General features: G+C 38.6%; 1 protein-coding gene across 1 annotated transcript in view; it reads right to left on the reverse strand.

The window, feature by feature from the left end:
* The window catches only part of Camk4 (calcium/calmodulin dependent protein kinase IV), a 232,310-nt gene extending 211,801 nt beyond the window's left edge, over positions 1-20,509 (reverse strand). Inside the window, exon 1 of the mRNA XM_027927740.2 lies at positions 20,245-20,509. Coding sequence (XP_027783541.2) covers positions 20,245-20,405 — 161 coding nt within the window. The 5' untranslated portion in view covers positions 20,406-20,509. The remainder of the gene's footprint in view (positions 1-20,244) is intronic.
* Between the last annotated feature and the right edge of the window lie 236 nt (positions 20,510-20,745).

A 20,745-nucleotide genomic window follows, 5' to 3' on the forward strand; every position in this document is an offset into this window, starting at 1 on the left:
AAGAAATTATGTTGGAGAATTAATTTGAAAAGTGGAAACCAAGTGGAACTCAACTGCCACTTTATAATGAAATTATGAGCAAAACAACCAGACAGAAGAAAACAAAGTAGAAGTTTTTTGAAAGAAATACAATATGGTAGTATTGACTTATGTCAGATGAGGTAAGCCAGGGGAGGAAAAAAGAGAGGGCTATTTATATTATATGCTATATAATGTATATATTAGAACTTGCATTCTTTAGGCACAAGTTTAGATACAGACATGCAAACAAAATAAAAATGACATTGTGATTTTTCCTGTTATTGATAATGGAAACTTCTGCCATTTTTATCAATAATAAATAAAAACAATTTATCTTATCAGTTAAAGTAACTTAAAACTTTACTATTGCTATAATCAGGAAGAAAAAGAGTATATACTTAATGCAAGTCAGATGCTGGCAGACTTAATTGAGCTTAAGAATAAATATAAACAATATATTTCTCTTATAAATAATATAGTTGGAGAATCAAAGTGTCCCCAGCTATAAGAAAATAATCTTGGTCTCATTACATGTGCAAGGCCCGTCCATGAAAGTACTACCTTGTGTGATTTTTCTAGTTATGTTGTACTAAATATTGTAATAATATATTAATCAATCTACTTGCTCAAACATTCAATTTTCCTAGAGTCAGGAAGAACAATGAAAAGGAGACTTATTTGATGTTTACTTTAATTTAGGTAGGCTTTTAAAAATGGGTAAGACATTTGCATATTTTATATTTCTTTAATAAGTTGTATAAGAATGAGTACCTCGACTCCCAAGTCACTCACAGATAGGAACAGAATGAGAAGTAACAAGCAGACCAGGATTCTTAGATGTAATTTCAACACACATGAGACAAAGGTTTTTTATAAGGTGAGCACTGTCCAAATGAGAAAGAAGTCAAGGGTAAAATGTTTAATATTTTTTGTTACATATTAATTTTTAAGGCTATATCCTCTGCTCCCCCAGATGTAAACACAATACCCAAGATATAAAATAGTGTAAGATTAAATGTAGAATCTGTAACAGCTTCTTGGAGATAAGAAATCTTGCGTTCTGAAATAATTCAGGAAAGCTGTAGGAGGAAGAACCGGGACTGGCTCAAACCCAGGTTTCTGAAAATGGCACTCGTGAGAAGAGGAGGTATGTCACAGAGTCCAAGTGCAAAAGACCATGGTTCTGGTCCCCTGTTTTGCTCCCAACTGGCTTTTGAGTGCTAGGAAAGATGCACAACCTTTCTCTGCTTTAGTTTCTTCACCAGTCTAATAAAACACTGCACAGGGTGATGTCTCAGGTTCTGCTCAGCTCTCAGCTCCTGAAAACTCTTAAGTGAGAACCCTAATAAGGATGAGGACATATGGCTTGTCCAACATGTGGATACAGGAACAAGGTACACTCTTGACACCTTCGGAGATTTTAAATTTGAGGCTTAACCTACTTCAAGAAGTTTTTGAGCACAGAAGAAAACCATTGTCTATGCTTCTTTCCCAGATATTTGTCTGAATCTTGCTTTATCCTCTTTGACAGGAGAATAGGGACAGCAAAATTTCCAGTTAGGTTAATAACTGTCATGATATTACCTATTTCCTAGCAGGTACTTCACATTTTAAATATATACCCTTTGTGGGCTAGGATTGTGGCTCAGTGATAGAGCACTTGCCTAGCACACATGAGGAACTGGGTTTGATATTCAGCACCACATACAAAAATAAATAAAGTTGTTATGTCCATCTACAACTAAGAGAGAGAGAGAGAGAGAGAGAGAGAGAGAGAGAGAGAGAACACACTACACCAAGAACTTCATAATGTATGATTTCACCCTTTGTGACAAAGATTCTTCAATTGGCCAAACTTTAGTCAGGTTCTCAAACCTTCCCCTAGGTCCACTTGTGTACCTCCTTGTAAATACAGATTTTTGCTTAGTTTACCAAAAATTCCATCCTCAATTTCCAATCATCCTAATATTTGCTTGGTTCACCCTCCTCCACTGTTCTCCATGTTATGTCTAATTACCCTTGCTGACTTCAGCAACAGTTCTGCCAGACTGGTTTAGCCAAAATCCCCCTCATCCCTAATATTCCCTCTTAATAACTTTCTGTCTACTGTCCCTGCTTCTTGGGTACAAATTCTAACTTGCTCAACTGCATATGAAGTTCAGCCCAATTTCTCTTCTTCACAGCAAGACCCCATTGCTGTGGTCCCTGTACTTATCCCAGTGGTCCTAAATAAAGTCAGTCCAATCATGTTTTAATAACTGTCATTAAATAAAATTTCTCTTTAACATCTACTAGGAACTGTCAAGGCACATGGGAATCAAAAGATCCTAGAAGAGTTCCCCATCCAGACACACTGGCAAACAGGTCCTGCAGCACTGCCCCAGACAGCAGAGGCAGATGTAAGTTTAGCTGCCTCTGAGTCCAGCAGGGCTTTCCTGAGATGTCACATGTTCTATACCAAGGAAGGAAAAGGTGTTTACAAATAGACAAGGAGGGGTGCAGAGCGAGTGGTACAGTATGAAGAAGGGGACAGGGGAGGAGCCACACTCTGACCTGGAACTGCATGACACATTCTTGGTGAGGAAAAATAACAGGTAAGGCTGGAGCCCAAGGTGAGAATGTAGATGTAAGAACGGAAGAGCAAGAGGAACTGTTCTGAAAAGACCTGCTACCTGTTCAAAGGACTTCCACACTCTAAATAGGATTGAAGACAGCAGAAATATGACATAATCAGACTTGGCCTCAGGAAGGTCATCTTGCAAGCAGAGTGGGAAGTGGATGGGAGTAGAGACAAGATTTAAGATACCAATGCCATAATCTAGAAAAGAGCTCCAAATAAGTTCAACTAAAAGGACCAAAGGCCATGTAGAGGATGGGACACATTTCAAATATATTTAAGAGACAGAAATCATTCCTATTAATCTTTATTTGATTGTGCAATGTATTGAGCACTACACCAAGAACTTTATAATGTATGATTTCACTGAATCTTCATAAGACCTCTATGTGATTATTATACCTCTTCCAAGGGTAGTCAGGATAAGGGACTTGCTCTATATCATACACTTGTTAAGCTGAAGGTATGTCTTATTAGTGAGTAAAGGAGAACTCTAGAGTGCCTCCAATCATTCTAGGTAGCCAAGATAAGTGGTGGTAGGAACTTTTACTGAGATGGGCTACACATGTAGAAGAGCAGATTTTGTTGTGGCCTTGTTTAGGGGGAAGTGGAAGCTGGAGTCAGTTTTAAATACCTCACCTGCATCAAAGTTCCCCGGCTTTCCAATGAAGAGTTGCAATAGCCCAGGGGCTGGGCTGTTCCTGCCATAAATTGCACCACTCATACAGAGACTGGTGATTGCCTAGAGTTGATCTATTTCCATCAAGACAAAACAGAATTTCTGATTTTGCCCTCCCCTTAAAATATCATCTCCAATGCACTCCATTGTCTAAGTAGAATATTTCAGGGACAGGTTTTCCTACCAGACTCAAAGCTTCTGGCCCTTTAGTTTATGACCAATTGCGTGATTTATTGGTAGTAATATATTTTGTACAAGATTTTTTAAGGAAAATAACTTAAAACATTCAATTATATTGTACGTGTATAAAAATTTATTACTGATACTGAATGCATAGTTGGGGAGACATGCTACTCTACACACTCTTGTGTAGTATATATTGCATCCCCACTATATACATTGCACACACACACACACACACACATACACACATACACACAGAGGAAATAATATAAAGAGTAAACTAAAATGAAATATTTAAGAAATGAATTCTGAATAATTAACTACTTTCATTTTTAATATAATTTGTTATTTATAGTTTAATTTTTAATCATGACTGTTTAACCATGGCTTCTAGAATTCCTAAAAATTTAAGTCAGCTCTTATAAATTAGTACAAAGTGCTTCCAGCATACTACTGGATGAACTGTAACTAGTATAAGAGGTTGACATCATAATTTTGTACTTTGAACAATTATTTTAGGCATTATTAGTTTCCTTACCTATACAATGGAGGCATTGACTTTGTCAGTGTGTTGCTGTGAAGGAAATGTATGTAAAACAAGACGATTGACTATTCCATGTTGACTAATAAATGGAATATATTGGTATTAAAAAGAATTTATTAATAATAGAATAATATTTCACAAATCTTCCTTACAGAGGAATCATATGTAGATATCCCCATCTTTGGCAGATAGAGTTTAACTCTCTCCACTTCCAAAAGTGGGCCAAACTAAATTCCCATTTCCAAAGATTAAGTAGAATAAAGAAAGGGATAAAGTAACTATACATGGAGAAACTAGCCAGTGTGGAAGGTTAACTAAATGGAAATTCATTTGGTATCAAGTCTCCTCTGATATGGTACCACAAGGAGGACACTCCACTTCTTGTCTTTGCAAAAACTTATTACTCCAGGCAAGTATAAAAAACAACAGACAATCCAAAGTGGGAAATATTGTGCAGGAAACTTGGCTAGCATTGCTCAAGGTCACAAAAAAAACAAGAAAGGACTGAGACACTGCCACAGACCAAGGGAGACATGGCAACTAAATGCAATGTGATTGCTTAAATTGGACCCTGGAAGAGAAGTGGGCATTAATGGAAAAATGGGAAATCCAAATGAAGTCTGGTATTTAGTTGACAGTAAAAAAAAAAAAAAAAATCATTCAAGTGAAAAATTCATTATACACACAGACTTTTTGCTTAATAAATACAGCCACAATTGATATTTTCAATCTTTGTAGTAATCCTGTGAAAAAAGCATGAGAACTAACTATTCTTCATTTCTGAATCACAGGCAGGCTACAATGAGTAATCCTAGGTCTAGTTATTTAACTTGCCAATGAAGAATGCATTATTCTATATAAAAAGATTAATGTAGCTATGAAAAAAATTTAGTACAAATAAGATCTCAGAGCAAAACAAAAAATAATATTTTCTAATTTTAACATTCTTCTTAGAAGTAAAGAAGCTGTAAAATTCATATAGAAAGAAAAATGTATGGCAATTGTTTTAAACCACAAACTGTACCTTTTTTATTAACAGATATGGAAAATCTTAAGGATATACTATACATTTTTTTCAATATGTGAAAGACAAGTAACAGTGGTCAAATATTTACAAAAATTGCACAGTGTGCTTCCTCTGGGGAAGGGGAAACTTGGAGCTCAGAGAGCTTGCTTGGAAATTGCAAGCAACAGCAGAAAATTAGTGAACCCTGCTGCCAACACAGTTATAGAACCTGGGCATCTAAAGACATTTCTGAGAGATTTGGCTATCTCATTACATACAAACCCTCCACCTTTACAGCAGCCATTCCAGAATTAAACCAATGATATCTAATGCACACTACTATGTATAATGTGTGCACTAACCTCATCCAATTTTACCTCCTCTTACATATGAAGAAACTGAGACTCATTGAAAACTTGCCTGAAATGAAACAGTTCATAAGTGGCTGAATTGGCACTCGGCTGCAGATTTTTTTTTTAACTTAAAAGTATTCATTTAATTTGTTTTAATGTTTAACTATCCCCACAATCAACATCTCTTCCCTTGGATTTCCTCGTGATCATAAAAAGTCATTCAACAAACACCCTCTTGCAGTGTTATGTGCTAGCTGTTCATCAATTTGAGAAATATGAACCTTATTCTTGGAAGTTTACAATTCAAGATACAAAACTGACACCAACAGTAAGAGATGACAACCTAGTGTCGAAGAAACACTGATGGGTCGAAGAGTTCAACTGCATCAAGAAAAACATTGGTAAACTAACCATCAAGTTATCATAAGCATCCCATGTCTTTCAATGTTGGACATTACATTTGGAATAAGTGGATGAAAATGTGGTCAGGGACCCAAAGGAACACTGGGTTCTGTCCTGAGAGAGGTGCCCAAAGTGATCATGTGAGCTGTGCCAGAATGCAGATCCAAGTCCTGATGGAAACATATGATACTCACCATGTGCCAAGTTTTATTTTTTAATAGCTGAGCTTCTAGTTGGCAACAGAAAAATCCCGTGCCAGCTGCTGAGGAAATAATGTACCAGGAGCTGGCAGGCACTGACACTTGGAAAGCAGACAGGTACGGATACGCAGTAGGGCACCAAGGTGTGAGTGCCTGGAAGGCTGAGGAGAGGAAGAGAGGATATGGCCGCAGAATTGCCCCAGTCTAGTATCCAGCAGGATGCAGTGTAGGAGACAGTCCTACTCTCATTTAAAAAAAAAAAAAAAAAGAGCAACAAAATGCAGAGCCAGCCCCAGTCGTCCTTTGATAAAGAAAACACAGAGGCTGCATTCCTTGTGAAGAGGGTCTCTGATCTCCATTCCCCAACACCTGGGAGAAAGACAATGGCATGCATCTAGGAAGGAGAACAGATCACTTTTCTAGAACTCTGAGACAAATAGGTACCAAAAGGAAAAAGGAGCAGAAGTATCACAGTCTGCGCAGGCTGCCATAACAAACGCCACAGACTGGGTGGCTTACACTACAGACATTACCTCGCACAGTTCTGGAAGCTGGAGGTCCGAGCTGGAGCGCCCCACATGGCTCTGGTGAGGGCTCTCTTCTCGGCTTGCAGATGGCTGCCTTCTCACCATGTCCTCACATGACAGGGACAGCTTGCTGGTGCCTCTTCTTACAAGGTACTATTCCCATCCTGAGGGCCCACTCTTATCACCTCATCTAACCCTAACTACCTCCTAAAGGCTCATTTCCAAATGTCATTGCATTCAGGGTTTGGGCTTCCACATGTCAATTCTGAAGGGATATAAACATTCAGTCCATAATAAGGGGAGACACACAGAAAATAAAAGGGACTTAGGCTCTGGTGGGATAAAGAAAAAAATCAGAAGATGAGAGAGAGGTGCTTTTGAGCTGAGGACTCAGTAAATGGCTTTTGAACACTATCCCCAAATAAAGATAGGCACAGAGCAAACTATGCTCTGACCTCCTTCATGACCCTCTCCTTAACCACTATTTCTCTTCCTGTGGTAAAAGCAGGGCATGTGCTACAGGGCCATGTGACAAGACATTGTTAATTGATTACATAGTAACAAACAGATCGTGAGTCAAGATTTTTAAGAATAATTCACTTTAAAACAAAATTGAAAGGGGTAGGGAAAACAGGCAATGATACCTTCTTGCTACATTCTACCCTAGATATCCACAATTATTACCAGCATTTGTAGGGTCCTCGAAAGGAAGTGGAGAAGAGCAAATTTAGCAATAAATACTTTTTTTAAAAAAAAAAAAGGTGAAACACTATAAAGAAAATCAAAATCATGTCATTTGCAGGAAAATGGATAGAACTGGAGATCGTCACGTTAAGTGAAATAAGCCAGACTCAGAAAGACAAGTCTGACATGTTTCTTCTCATGTGCATAAACTACGGGGGGGGAGAAACATGACATGAAAGTAAAAGGAAGACTCTTAGAGAAGGGGTAGGAGGTCAGGGGGCAGGAGAAGGGAAGACAGAGGGAGAGGGGTTGGAAATGATCAAAATAGATTATATGCATATATAAATATTTTAAATTAAACCCAGTATTTCATATCATTAATATGCACTAATAAATAAGGAGAATCTACCCACTTTAAAAAAAAAAAGGCGAGGCATTTAAAAAGCACAGAATAAAAACAAAAAGTATTCAACACAACTACAGTTACCTTCTAACACAATTACAAAGCCTTTGGAGCTTAGAAAAGTACCTACTCCAGAAGCTGCCCTGTCTCCTGAATACAAGTAGAGAATTCAACTGGAAGAAAGCAGATCTTGTGCCTAGAAGGGAACTTAGAGGTAGACCTAATCACAGAAGGCACCCTGTTCCAATAATTCCAGCCACAGATGTAACTCAGAGGTAAAACACTTGCCTACCATGTATGAGGCCCTGGGCTCAGATCCTAGTACTGCAAAAACAAAAACATAACCCACCAGTATTTCAAAGACAGGGGCCTTTAAGACAGTGATACAGACACAGATAAAAATCAGAGACCCTTGCATTCTAAGAAAACTTAATTGTAAAAATCCTATTTGTGTAACTGACTCAGGACTCAACAAATATTTAATGCTAGGCATTGTGTTAGGTGCTGTGGACATAGCAGTGAATAAGGAGGCAGAGACTGGATGCTCAGTGGCTTACACTCTTGAAAGGGAGACGGGTATCGAAAAAGTAATTTCTGGATGTGATTCGCTGGGGGTTGCTGTAGGGAAAACATCCTGGAGAAAGTGATTTAATCTCCTGCCTGTTCCTGCAGCTGTTTGCCTAATTCTTGTATTTTGGGGGTTTTCACAAGATATTCCACAAACACTTCCTTTTTAAAAAAATTGATTTTGAGACAAGTTCTTGCTAAGTTGCTGAGGGTCTCCCTAAATTGATGAAGCTGGCCTCAAATGTGTGATCCTCCTGCCTCCGTCTTCTGAGTTGCTGAGATTACAGGCATGCATCACAGCACCCAGCATTCCACAAACACCTATGTGCTGAAGAATGGGCTGGGTATGGAGATAAAAGATAGGTAAGATATGGAGCTCCTTTGTCCAAGGAGCAGATGATTTGGTGGTGAAGGTCACAAGTCATTTACCATAAGACCACGAACATTAGAATTGGGCATTTATGAAATGAGATAAGTGAACAGAAGTGGTAGAAGCTTTCTACCTGGGTGGGTAGGATGACTCTTGTGAGGATTAGCAAAAGTGCGTTTCAGACTAAGAGGGTTTTGTGCACAATGCCATAGAGGTAAGAGGATCATACGGGATCCATTTCTTCACGGCATGAACAACCTGCTTCACCATTCATTCTAAATCTGAGATTACTCTTCTGTAAAATGGTAGTGATAAAGATCGTGTAGTATTATTGAAATAATTAGAAGTACACTTTAAGGCAGTAGAACCATTCCAAGTTCCTGGTTACTACTGCATGATGGTGATCTGGAAGAGAAATGATAGTAGGTAAGGTTGGCTGGCGAGAACAGCTTAGTTTGCTAAAAGGGCTCTATAAACCAGACCAAGTAAGATATTAATTCTGCCCATACCCGATTTAGAACCATTATTCCCTACTTCCCACTTTGTGACCTGTGAATGATATTAAGTGCATATGCCAGGTACAGAGCTAAGCGTTGTTTTACATATGTGATCTCATTTAATTGTCCTAGCAATGCTGAAAGTGACATACTCCTAGTCTTCATTTTAAGAATGAGGCTGAGTGAGGTTCAGTTCTATGCCCAAAGAGGCACAGCCACCAGATAGCAATGTTCCTTTCTTAGCCTCTGTCTTGCTCAGCAGTGCTTCTCTTACTTCCACTGATTCAACTGTCCAGAATGACCTTCTTGGTGCTCCAGCCTCAGAGCCACCCAGGTGACTGCCTTGCCCAAGAGTCCTCCTTGAGGACTACTCCCCTCCACCCTTGAGGACTACCTGCCCCCACCACCTGCCAGCTGAAGCCAGGACCAGTGCTCTGCCGCACTCACCTGGCTCAGAACAGACCCTGCCAAATGCTCCTCTACTGCCCTTGACTCAGTCCTGACATTTCACTTCCATTTCTTGCATCTCAATAGCTTAAAGCTGTGTGTTGGTTTGTTGGACATTATCCTGATCATGTCCTAGGGTTTCCCCTTCACTACTGTGGTATACATGACAAGCTTTGTTTATTATGTTTTTAGTTCACCTTTAGCTATAGGTTGCTCTCAGGAGAGCTCACACGTTTACCCCAATGAACATTTTTATTAGCTTACACACACACTAACGTTAAAGGAAAAAGGAGAAGGACCTAGAGTTCTAAAAGAGCCACTGCCACTAAAAACAATTCCTCTCACTAAAGAAATACCCAGAGGCCTGTTATGACTGAACACTTCAGGCAAGACTGACTTATTGAATTGTATATTTTGAATTTCATTTAATAGCAGTCTCATTTTCTCAGTGGTTGTCTTGGTCGGGAGCTTTGAAAAAATATATAGGATCCACTAGAATGGATGGGTAACAGAATAGTTACATCTTGCTAAAGAATGAATTTGGACCAGTTGTCACAATTAAATGACAACTTTGCATGTCTATTAGAATCCCAAATGGAAAGTAGTTCGTTACTAAGTTAAAGTAGTCACTAACTGTCCCCATAAGATGGTATGACAAAAAAAAAAAAAGACTGTATGACAAGTGAGGCAGACCAAGTCACAATTGGAAGAATCTGAGCAATAAAGGATAAAATGTGAGCAAATATCTCTATTGAACAATACATAGGATTTGAAGTAAGAAGAAATCATTCATATACTGCATTGTAGGTAAAAATAAATGTGGGAATATAACTACAGATTTGCTATCCCCTTCTCTTTTATGTCTGACATGTGATATTAGCCAATTCTGTCTATTGTCATAAGTCAAAGAAAATTTATTCTAAACAAAGAGTGAACATGTCATATCTGTTATCTTTTCCATAGAACATGCCATTCAGAGGGTAGTCTCAAGTCCAACCCACTCTCTTTTGTTTTGTTTTGTTTTTAGGGAATACCTTTGTCCCTGGTGGGTTTTTCAATAATGTCACCCTGAAGTGTGACTCAACAGTAGGTGGTGATGATGCACTTGTTAACAAGGTGAAACTTCACATTCTGCACTAGTGCCCACAATTCTCCAAGCACAGCTCACAAACACACATCAGGCTGATGCCTTCAGCCTCCTAAGTAGGCGGTGAGCAAAATTTTCCATGAAGTAAGTTAATTAATTAAAATTGAAGTTGAGGCAAACAAAGAACCCCTCTTCTCTCCTCACTTCCATACCAGATTTCTGACCACTCATCTTTGTTACTGAACCAAAAATTCATTTAAACCTCCACTTGATGCAGAATCTGTATTTCTTTACTCTTTTTCTGTTTTCCTCTATGTGACTTTTTTGGTTGCAATGGCAAAAGTTCTTATCAAAACTTTTCATCAGGTAACTTTAAAATGCATAACAACTACACATATGTACCCACTTCCCCTTTCTGCACAAAGACACACCTTGTAATGGGATTTCTTTTTTATTCACACTTTTATCCATTTATCTGATTTAAAGTCATTTTCATAAAGTAAAATAGCATTTATATGTAAGTAAAGAAGTTTATTTGGTTCCCACTTATCATTATTTAATCCAGTAATCATCCAGTAAAATGCTTTTGAACACAAGTATTATCCACAATATTAAATGTTTACCTATCTCTTTTCCTGGTCGAAGTAACAGATTTCAATCCAACAACACTTCTTCCTTCTTATCTAGTCAGTCATGGGATTTGTAAGAGTTCTTCCCCCCCCCCCTTTATTTTTTTTTAAACCAACATAAGTTTTCTCTTACCCACTCCCATGTTTTATTTTAATTATAGGTTAGTAACAAGTTCTGACAAACTCAACTGAAGATCCAGATGCTGCTTCTGTAGCCATCTTTTGCTTCTGGGTATAAATATAATTTCATATATAATTACATAAGTTATAATTTTATATATATATATATATATATATATATATATATATATATATATATTTTTTTTTTTTTTTTTTTTTCCTTTAGACAAGTGTTCATTATGTTGCTCAGGCTGGCCTTGAACTTGCAATCTTCCTGCCTCGGCCTCCTGAGTAGCTGGATCAGTCATACACCATGGCTTCTGCTTCTCATAATGTTTCATTCCTCTTTCTCTGGGTGTTCAGTTTTCAGTTGACAAAGTTACTGGGTCACTTTTTCTTCATTACGGGCCCTCTTTGGTCTGATAGCAACTTACCCTTCCAACTTATCTGCCATTGCAGGGATCATGACTTGTAAATTTTGCAAAACAAAATGTATGTCTTATATTTTTCTGTTATTTTACTACTTTTACCAGAGCTATAGCTATTAAAATCCTGGCATATTTCAAGGTCCAGCACTCTCCCATGAAGATACCTCAATCCTCTCAGATGGAACTATCACTCTGCTGAAAAGACTGCCGTGGTTCTTATTTCTCTGTCTCATATTAGTTTTTGTTTTCTTTCAACTTCTTTATTAAGTTGGTTGCATAAAAGATACACATTCTCATATTGACAATTCTTGTCATAAATAAAATTAACAAAAATAAGATACATTTACTTCAAATATATACAATCCTGTCATTAAAAATGACATATACACATATATATACATAAAATATTTATGTTATATATATTTACATATATGTGTGTGTATGTGTGTGTGTGTATATATATATATATATATATATATATATATATATATATATATGTATGTGTATGTATAAAATCTGAATCCCTGTTACACAAAAAGATTTGGAAGCAAAATGTAAATGAGCTCTGCTTTCAGAATATACCCCAATGTGTGTGTAGAGACAGTATACCCATAATATGGTTCACTTTGGTTCCTTTGTTTATGGTGTATAATTACTTAATCATCCACTTGTAAAATAAGAATGAACATTAAGAAACATGAAATCAAAGTTGCATTTGTTTTCACATTGATGCTAAACTCAAAACAGCAACCTCCTTGGCTCTAAATGGTAAATGTTTTCAAAGTAAAACAATTTAACTTTTTCTTAACCTTCTGAAAAGGGTCTGCAAAAAAAAAAAAAGTAGATTCTTTCATTCTACGTGTAAGAAAACTAGGTTCATCCTGAAACACAGCATGAGCAGCAAAGACAGCAAACAAGCATCACTGTCTGTACACATGAACAAGCCTAGTTGAACCACACTCTTTTACGCAGACAGCAAGTCTATGGAACCTTCAGCATGGAGCCTCATGCAACAGAAATACAAAATTAACTACACATCTATTAGAAATTTCCAAATCCCTGCTCTCAGCACAATTTTAGTGTACCTATTAAATATAGCAAGTCATCTAGAAAAATGATTTTTATTTATTTGCCTACTTATTTATCTTGTATTATTAGATGTATTGCTGATGACTTATTATCAGTAAACTATGCATGTGGAGGCCAAATAGTGTTTTATTAATCATATTCATTCATACTCTGGCCTTCACTGAACAACACACATACTGCCAACAGACACAGTCTAGGTCATAATTATTCAAAAGGTCATATCTGATGGATGTGTAACTGATGTGATTCTGCAATCTGTATATGGGGTAAAAATGGGAGCTCATAACCCACTTGAATCAAAGTGTGAAATATGATATATCAAGAACTATGTAATGTTTTGAACAACCAACAATAAAAAATTTAAAAAAAAAGGTCATATCCGTAAAGATGTGGACTTTAGGTGGCTCAAAGGCATGGAATTAAATAGCAAGCAATCAAAAATTGAGAACATCCTTCTTCTTTCAATTATTTTTCAGTCATTCTGATTATATCAGGAAGAAAACCTCAATTTGTACTACTATGGTTTTAACCCTGCTAATCTTTGTTAATCTCTGTTCTTAACAAAGAGAACAATCCTCAGGCTTGCAGCCTTCAGTAGACAAACATTTCTAGCTACAATTTAATATTAATGTTATGCTTTCATTGTGATTTATTTTTATAATTTGCTTCTATTTATGAATATTCAATTTGGTTTTATTTATGGTTTTCAATTTAGTGAAATAAGCATTTGTTCTAAGTAAATTTAGGTTAATAAAGATAAAGTTATTTAAACCAAACATTAAGCAAGTTACAGCACAGATTGTATGCACCTATGACAGAAATCTTGGTGTTATATACAGAAATGGGAGAAATATTTGGTTGCAGCAGATATCCAGCAAATGCACTTAATCTGTTGTTCACTGTCTATACAGCTGAAAGAAAGTCATGAAAAAGACTAGCTTCAAGCTTCTAAGATAATGGATGTCAGTAGGGCAAGGAGACTACATTTGACCATATCCAGAGACTCTGTAGTGTTCATACTTGAGAGGAAGGTTGCTGTTGGTATCTAGGGGCTAGCAGCCAGAGACATGGCTAAACATCCTATAATGCACAGGAGAGCTCCCACACAAGGCATTATCTGGGCCTGAATTTCCATGATGCCTAGGCTGAGAGACCCCACTGTAAGAGAAAAGAGAAAGGTCTACACGTATTACCCTTGACTGGTCATGGTGAATCACCCTCTCTAGGCGTTGCTCCTTTCCTCATTTGATCTTTGCCATTGATAAGATAAAGCCAAGGAAAATCCTTACCTTTCTCTACTTTACCTTACCTACTCTTGCCCTTCACTTGCAATTAGAATGAAGAAAATGGACTGTATTGAAGGATCTGTGTCCTTTATGTGCTAACACTATGTCCTCAATATCTGGACGTAACCTCCTAATTAAGCCATTGGAGTTATGAAGTCTTCAGATGATCCTGTACTACAAAGAGATAAAAAGATAGTTAAGGTAAAGATTAATATGATCTGAGTAAAAACTTGACTCTAGCTGTCACTGATCTTCATGGAAAGTTATTCTTTGGCCTGAATGTTATGGTTCTTTGACTCAATTAAATATTAATATTTCACAGATAAACCTGACCTTGAAATTTTAAAAGATCAATATTGGTTTTATTAGATATGTTAGCTTTCCCAAGAGGGAGTTTTAGAAAAATAAAAAACTACCTCTCAGGCATATTTAAGAAAGAAGAAAAATAATCAACAAGCAAATAACAACTAGTAGTTGAAGGAGTTTACTCGGTCAACCCTCAGTAAGTTGTCTCAAACGTATTTCTGCAAACACACAACCCACAAATTTATGTCTGAGGGTTAAGCGCTCACAATAAAGTTCTTTGAAGCTATTTTGTGGTTAGCATTCTCCCTCCCCCACCCTCTCAATTTCTCCAGAACAGTTTAGAAGTCTTTTTTTTTTTTTTTTTCAAAACCAGAAGTTATTTTGAACTTTGTAACAGTATTTAAGCATGGAAAAATAGGGTGTTCTTAAAGCAGTGATCCTATCATACAGTCCTTAATAGACTTTAAGCCTCTTTACAAAGAGTGCATTTCCAAGTACTTTAGAGGTTGGGATAGCTTGGAGGCATTTCATGACTTTAAGTTCAACTTGATTTAATGCCTAATTCTGACACACCTGTGGTAAAGTGATAGTGAAGGTGAAACTGAATTCCTTTCATTTCAGAACCACAGAATACTGCCAACAGAAAAATGGCATTATTTCCAGTCCCTATGAGCTACAGAGGTGGTGGTTATCAATACTCACACTGAGAAGAGTGCTGAGTGAGATGAGGGACATGGTCACATAAGTTTTAGGAAAAAGATAAATAGGTTACAATATTTCACTTTTCCGGAGTCACAAGAATGGAGATCATACATCAAGACCAACAGGCACCAGCATTTCAAAAAAAGAGAGGAAAGAGGAACACCTTCTGTGCCCAGTCCACTTTATTACCATTGAGGATTTCTCCCTAAAATCATTTATTGAACACCTGCCAAGTGCTATGCTCAATGCTAGACAATGCACATACAACAGTGAATAAGCCAAACCCACAGACTCTGCCTTCCGGAAGCTAACAGTCAGTATTTTTGCAAAGAGCCCACACAGTGTCAGTTTCTATTCTACCACTTGCAATCCCACCTTGCCCTTATGTCCACTGCCTAAGAAAAGAATCATGCACAAAGAACAAGACAGGGACTGAACAGGTATATTTTTAATTCCAAGTCAGATAAAAAACCATACCATCCCCAAAGGGTGTAAGCTTCAAAGGCAGTATGTGTGGCAGAAGATCAGTAGCCAGAAGTATACCCTAGACAGGCTGTGGGGGCCTAAAGGACAGTCTAAGGGTAAAAGCTGGGGCATGAGAATTATTAGCCAGGAGAATGACCCAGGTAGAGGGCTGAAGAGGAAAGGGTAAGGGAAAAGAAAGAATCTGATCCTTCACCAGCCATGGTGAGGACTGACTGTGTCCCCTCAAAATTCATATGCTGAAGCCCTAATCCCTATTACGATGGTATGGAGGTTGGGATTTTGGGGAAGTAATTATGTTTAGGATGAAGTCATGAGATTGGAGCCCTCATGATGCGATGGATTAGAAGGAGACACCTGAAAGCTTGGTTCCTCTCCCCGGCCCGCCTTCCTCTCTCTACCTTCTGAAAACACAGCAAGAAAGTGGCCACCTGCAAGACAGGAAAAGGGCTTGCCCTCACTGGGGAAATGAATCAGCTAGCACCTTGAACTTCTCAGCTCCAGCTCTGTGAGAAACAAATGATTTGTTGTTTAAGACAACCAGATATTCAAGCCAAGAGCACCCGTTGAAGCCCTTCTCTTTGAAAATACACACTTTTCATGCTCCCTTACAGGAGGCCTTTGCTGACTGTTACTTGGGCCACAGTTATGTATTTCTACTGAAGCATCCTGCTTCTCAGGCCTCTGAGTTCCGCCACTCCACAGTGAAGCTGCTTCAGGTGCAGCCCCTTGCCCTCAGCCAGTCCAGATTCTTACTTGCCTAGTAGAATAGATCTTCAGGAGACACCAGTGTTTTTCCAAAAATCTTGGAAAGGGAAACCCAAAAATGACTCGGAGGCAAAAGTAGGAGAATTTTTCTCTTACAGAGTTGTGCCAAATGGACACTATTCAATGCTGTCAACTGGTCTGCAAGACAATTTTTAAAAGGACTCTGCCTCACAGTTCAATCTGGCATGCACAGATTTATGGCCTAAAACAGAATTCTCCAACTGAATCACAACCCATTAGTGGGATGTGAAATCACATGAGTTCAGCCAATATTTTTCTAATAAAACAGAATACAATCAAACAACATAGAATAGAAAATATTAGAGTCCACTGTTGATAATAAGAATATGTATTATATCATCAAATCATTCTGTTTTATACACACACACAAACATACACACATATATACACCTCACTATCTAAATCTACTTGGTTCTTATCTTGAATCCTATATAATTATATTTGAGTTAAGCTGCAATATAGATGTATCTTTTAATTGTGAATTGGGTTGGGGAGGCAGATACTAAAGTTCACCAGCCTAAAGAAACTATAGTAAGTGGAATGGAAATTTTCTTTAACTTTTTTTTCAGTTATAGATAGACATAATATCTTTATTTTATTTATTTATTTTTATGTGGTGCTGAGGATGGAACCCAGTACCTCACACATACTAGGCAAGTGCTCTACCACTGAGCTACAACCTCAGCCCCTGGAATGGAAATTTTAAAAAAATATATAAAATAATTGAAAATCTTTTTATTTTGTCCTAATTATTCTTCATTTCTTTTTTGGATTTGTGCATCTGTAAGTACATCTGGCTTTGTTATAAATGTTCTCTCAAACTGCTGCAACAGAAGGTAGGAAACAAAAGGTAGGACATACCTGAAAACAGGATATGGGTTTAGATGCCCAAGGCCAAATCCCCACCACAGAGTTGGCCAAATCAATTCTTGTCATTCCCTATGCCAAACCACTGGGCAGAATCTGAACCAGAGGCAAGCTCCTTTGTGCATTAGAAAAGCATTTAAAATGCCAATTTCTCAAATCACTGGGCAAAACACCAACTGCTGTCTAGGATATGGAGCCCTAACTGGGATCATGACCAATTCCATATTTTTAAGTAGAATTGAATTTGTTGGTGTATGATGATTTTTAGAAACTTTTTGACAAACTTTGCAAGTAATACAGAATTTCAAATGTGATTTTAGAGAAATTAGTTCACCTGACACTTTTAAATAATTCCCATACATCCATACCCCCATAGTGAAAGTTAACGCATCTGCCCTGCTCTAAATGGCTACATATGAATCAGTGCTGCCAGCAGCTGCCTTCACAAGCACCATCCAGGGCTTTAGATGGGTCTAACCTTGGAAATTTGCTCTCCTGGTGTTTCTAAATATCCTCAGCATGTGTTGGCCCCCAATGGTCATAAATCCAATCCTCTTGAATTCAGTAGTCACTAATTTATAATAGATAATTGTAACAGAGGAACCAATAAATCATGAATTAACTCAATCTTGTAGAGTTTGTCTACACTCTGGAGCTTGCCACTCTTGAGTGGTACCACACAACTCCAGAGCACTGCTTTCTTAGTATGTTAATGACAACTGTGTACTAATGAATTGAATGTTTTGGCCTTAGAGTCACCACTGGTGAGCAGATTTGACCCAAGATGTGAGAGTAAAGACTTGAAACCAATTAACTAAATTCAACTTGATCACTAGTATGGGAAGGAAGAGGGCTTTTATCATTTATCGTATATCTACAGTGATAATTTTGGTTATAAATTATTAATAATTACATTCAGAATACTAGTTGCTGTAGGTTTCAGGTATATTTTGTTCAAAAAAAAATAAGTGGTATCATGAAGTTATATTTTTCAAAGTCTTAACCAAATAGTGTAAGCATGTAACTCATCAATGCTGCCATCTACAGAAAACTTACCTAAACAATTACACATTACTATTGAAAAAAACAGAGAAGTTCACAAGTTTTAGCTTTTTTTTCCCCCTAAATATCTTAATTTTGTGATTTTTAAGAGCAAAATATACTATCAGTTTTTAAGAGCAAACTTGTTTGGACTTATCACCCCAAAATTATGCAACATAACACCAAACTTCATTTTTTTTTTTAATTCCTTAGGCATTCCCTGTGATGTCTACCATCCCATATGCATGTACAATTGACAGTTGTTGTTGTTGTTTTTTCTAACTTTTCCATCCCTCAAATTAAAGGAAATTTCTCGAGTTTCCTGATGGCAAAACTTATTCCTAAAGACAAGCTGTACTGATGGTAAGTCAGAATGGATTAGAAGCATCTGACAAAGTTGTTACTCTGAAGGCAGTTAGGTTTGCTGCTGGGACAGTCCCTGTAGCATCATCAGGCACTTCCTCAACTATGTGTCAGTTTCTAAAACACCAAGTAAACAATTTTAAGTAAACCATCCCCTTAATTAGAAGTATACACTGCAGTACTACAGCACATCACACAATTGTATACACACAATTATGCAGCACAACACATCATTAGGTTTTGAACCTTGCAAACCTATTTCTGTTATTTCATATCAATCTATATGTAACAGATCTTCAGATGGACACTGAAAAATTTGACCAGAAATGGATGTTTTGTTAACATTATCCAATGCTAAAGTATTTTGAGACATTTTTAAGCATAACAAACTCCTAAGTTTTCATTCAGAAGTTTTTCATTTTCACATATCACCCATTCTCAATGAGTCTTAATAGTAATAGCAAATTGGAGACAGGTAAGACAGCGACGATTATACCTTCTGGCCAACTACCAACATTCAGAATTCTACTCTGGTCTCTAATGACATTTTTAAAACAGTTGTTAGCTAAAATATTTCCAGCAAAAAGAGAAAGGAAAATAAAATTGCAAAGAAGTTGCAATTTGTCAAGAGTTTAAACTACATCTTCAGATTCTGTATAGTAAAGGGCCCTGCATCTAAACTGAGTATTGAAAACAAGTCTCCTCACCTATGGACAAAAGAAAAGAAAGAAGGGAAAAAAAAGGAGGATGGAAAGAAAAATTCAATGGATAAAAATATTAGAACACATGGAATCATTCACAAAGAAAATCTGCTACCTGTTTGGATCCCCAGGGAAGGGATGAGGGACTTTTATGCTTCCCTAGGGAGATGGGGTTTTACATACATAATTTAAATAAATCAGCAGAACTCTTCACTAATTACAGTGCCTGCACTCCATGTGCTGCTTCCTCTTTAACGCCACACTACTTCATTATTCTGCCTTTAACTCTCTTAAATGATTCATTCCCCCTTTCACTCCTGAGCACACTCTGTAGGGAAGCTAGTATTTAAGTTTAATTCCTAGTGCTACTTGCTTTGGAGAGCTTGATAAGGCGAAAGAGGAGGCATCTAATTTAATAATTTTGTCATGATATAAGGGGCACCCTCCAATCCCCACTCCCCCAAATAACTAGAGAAACAGGACCCTCTAGCAAGCTATAGCCATGAGCAAAGACATTAATTGGGAAAGCAGGGCCCACGTGCGGTGAGAGCTGTCACCCAAGAGAAGTGGCAGCCGGCGGTGAGCAGGGAGCTTGGGAGAGTACCGCTGATGCCAGCCACTCCACCGGCCTAGGCACTCCGGGGTAGATCTGAGCCGCACCTGAGAAAAGCTTAGCTCCCTCCCAGTCACTAACTAGGCAACGAAAAATAGAAGGGCAGAGAGGCCAGTCCCCCATCCTTGGAAGCAGTCACTGCGAGGGGGACAACCCGGGTGCACGCTGCAGGCGTCCCCAGCCCTAGCCCGCGCCTCAGAGCTCCGCCTGGTCCAGGGCACCTGCCTCTCCCCGCCTTACCGTCCCAGCTCCGACTCCACCTCGAAGAAATTGCTCAGAGCATCCCTGTTGGAACCGTCGATCCAGTAATCCAAGACGACGCTCCCAGCCCCGGGGGCCACACTGGAGGTGACCGAAGAGCAGGACGAGGAGGAGCAGGAGGGCACCGTGACTTTGAGCATCTTCGCGGCGGGACTCCGGAAGCCGCCGCTGCTGCCACCGCCGCTGCCGGAGCTTGCAGCCCCGCCGCCCGCCGCCTGAGAAAGCAGGATCCAGAGAGAGGTGGCGTCCTTCACACACACGCACACACCCACCGCCTTCGCCTCCCGGCCCCGCCGCCGCCGCCGCCGCGCGCGGGCTGCGGCTCCCCTCCGGCGCGCTCCGGAGGAAGGGTGGGCGGAGAAGGGGGTGAGCCACTGCGAGCGGGTGTGGAGAGGGAACCCGGAGTCACCGCCAGCCGGAGAGACGAGGGGGAGGCACCGCAGAGCAGAGAGATTCCCTCCCCTTCGCTCCTTCCCTCCC

This window comes from Marmota flaviventris, chromosome 5 (genome assembly GCF_047511675.1).
Source record: "Marmota flaviventris isolate mMarFla1 chromosome 5, mMarFla1.hap1, whole genome shotgun sequence".
Classification (NCBI taxonomy): Eukaryota; Metazoa; Chordata; class Mammalia; order Rodentia; family Sciuridae; genus Marmota; species Marmota flaviventris.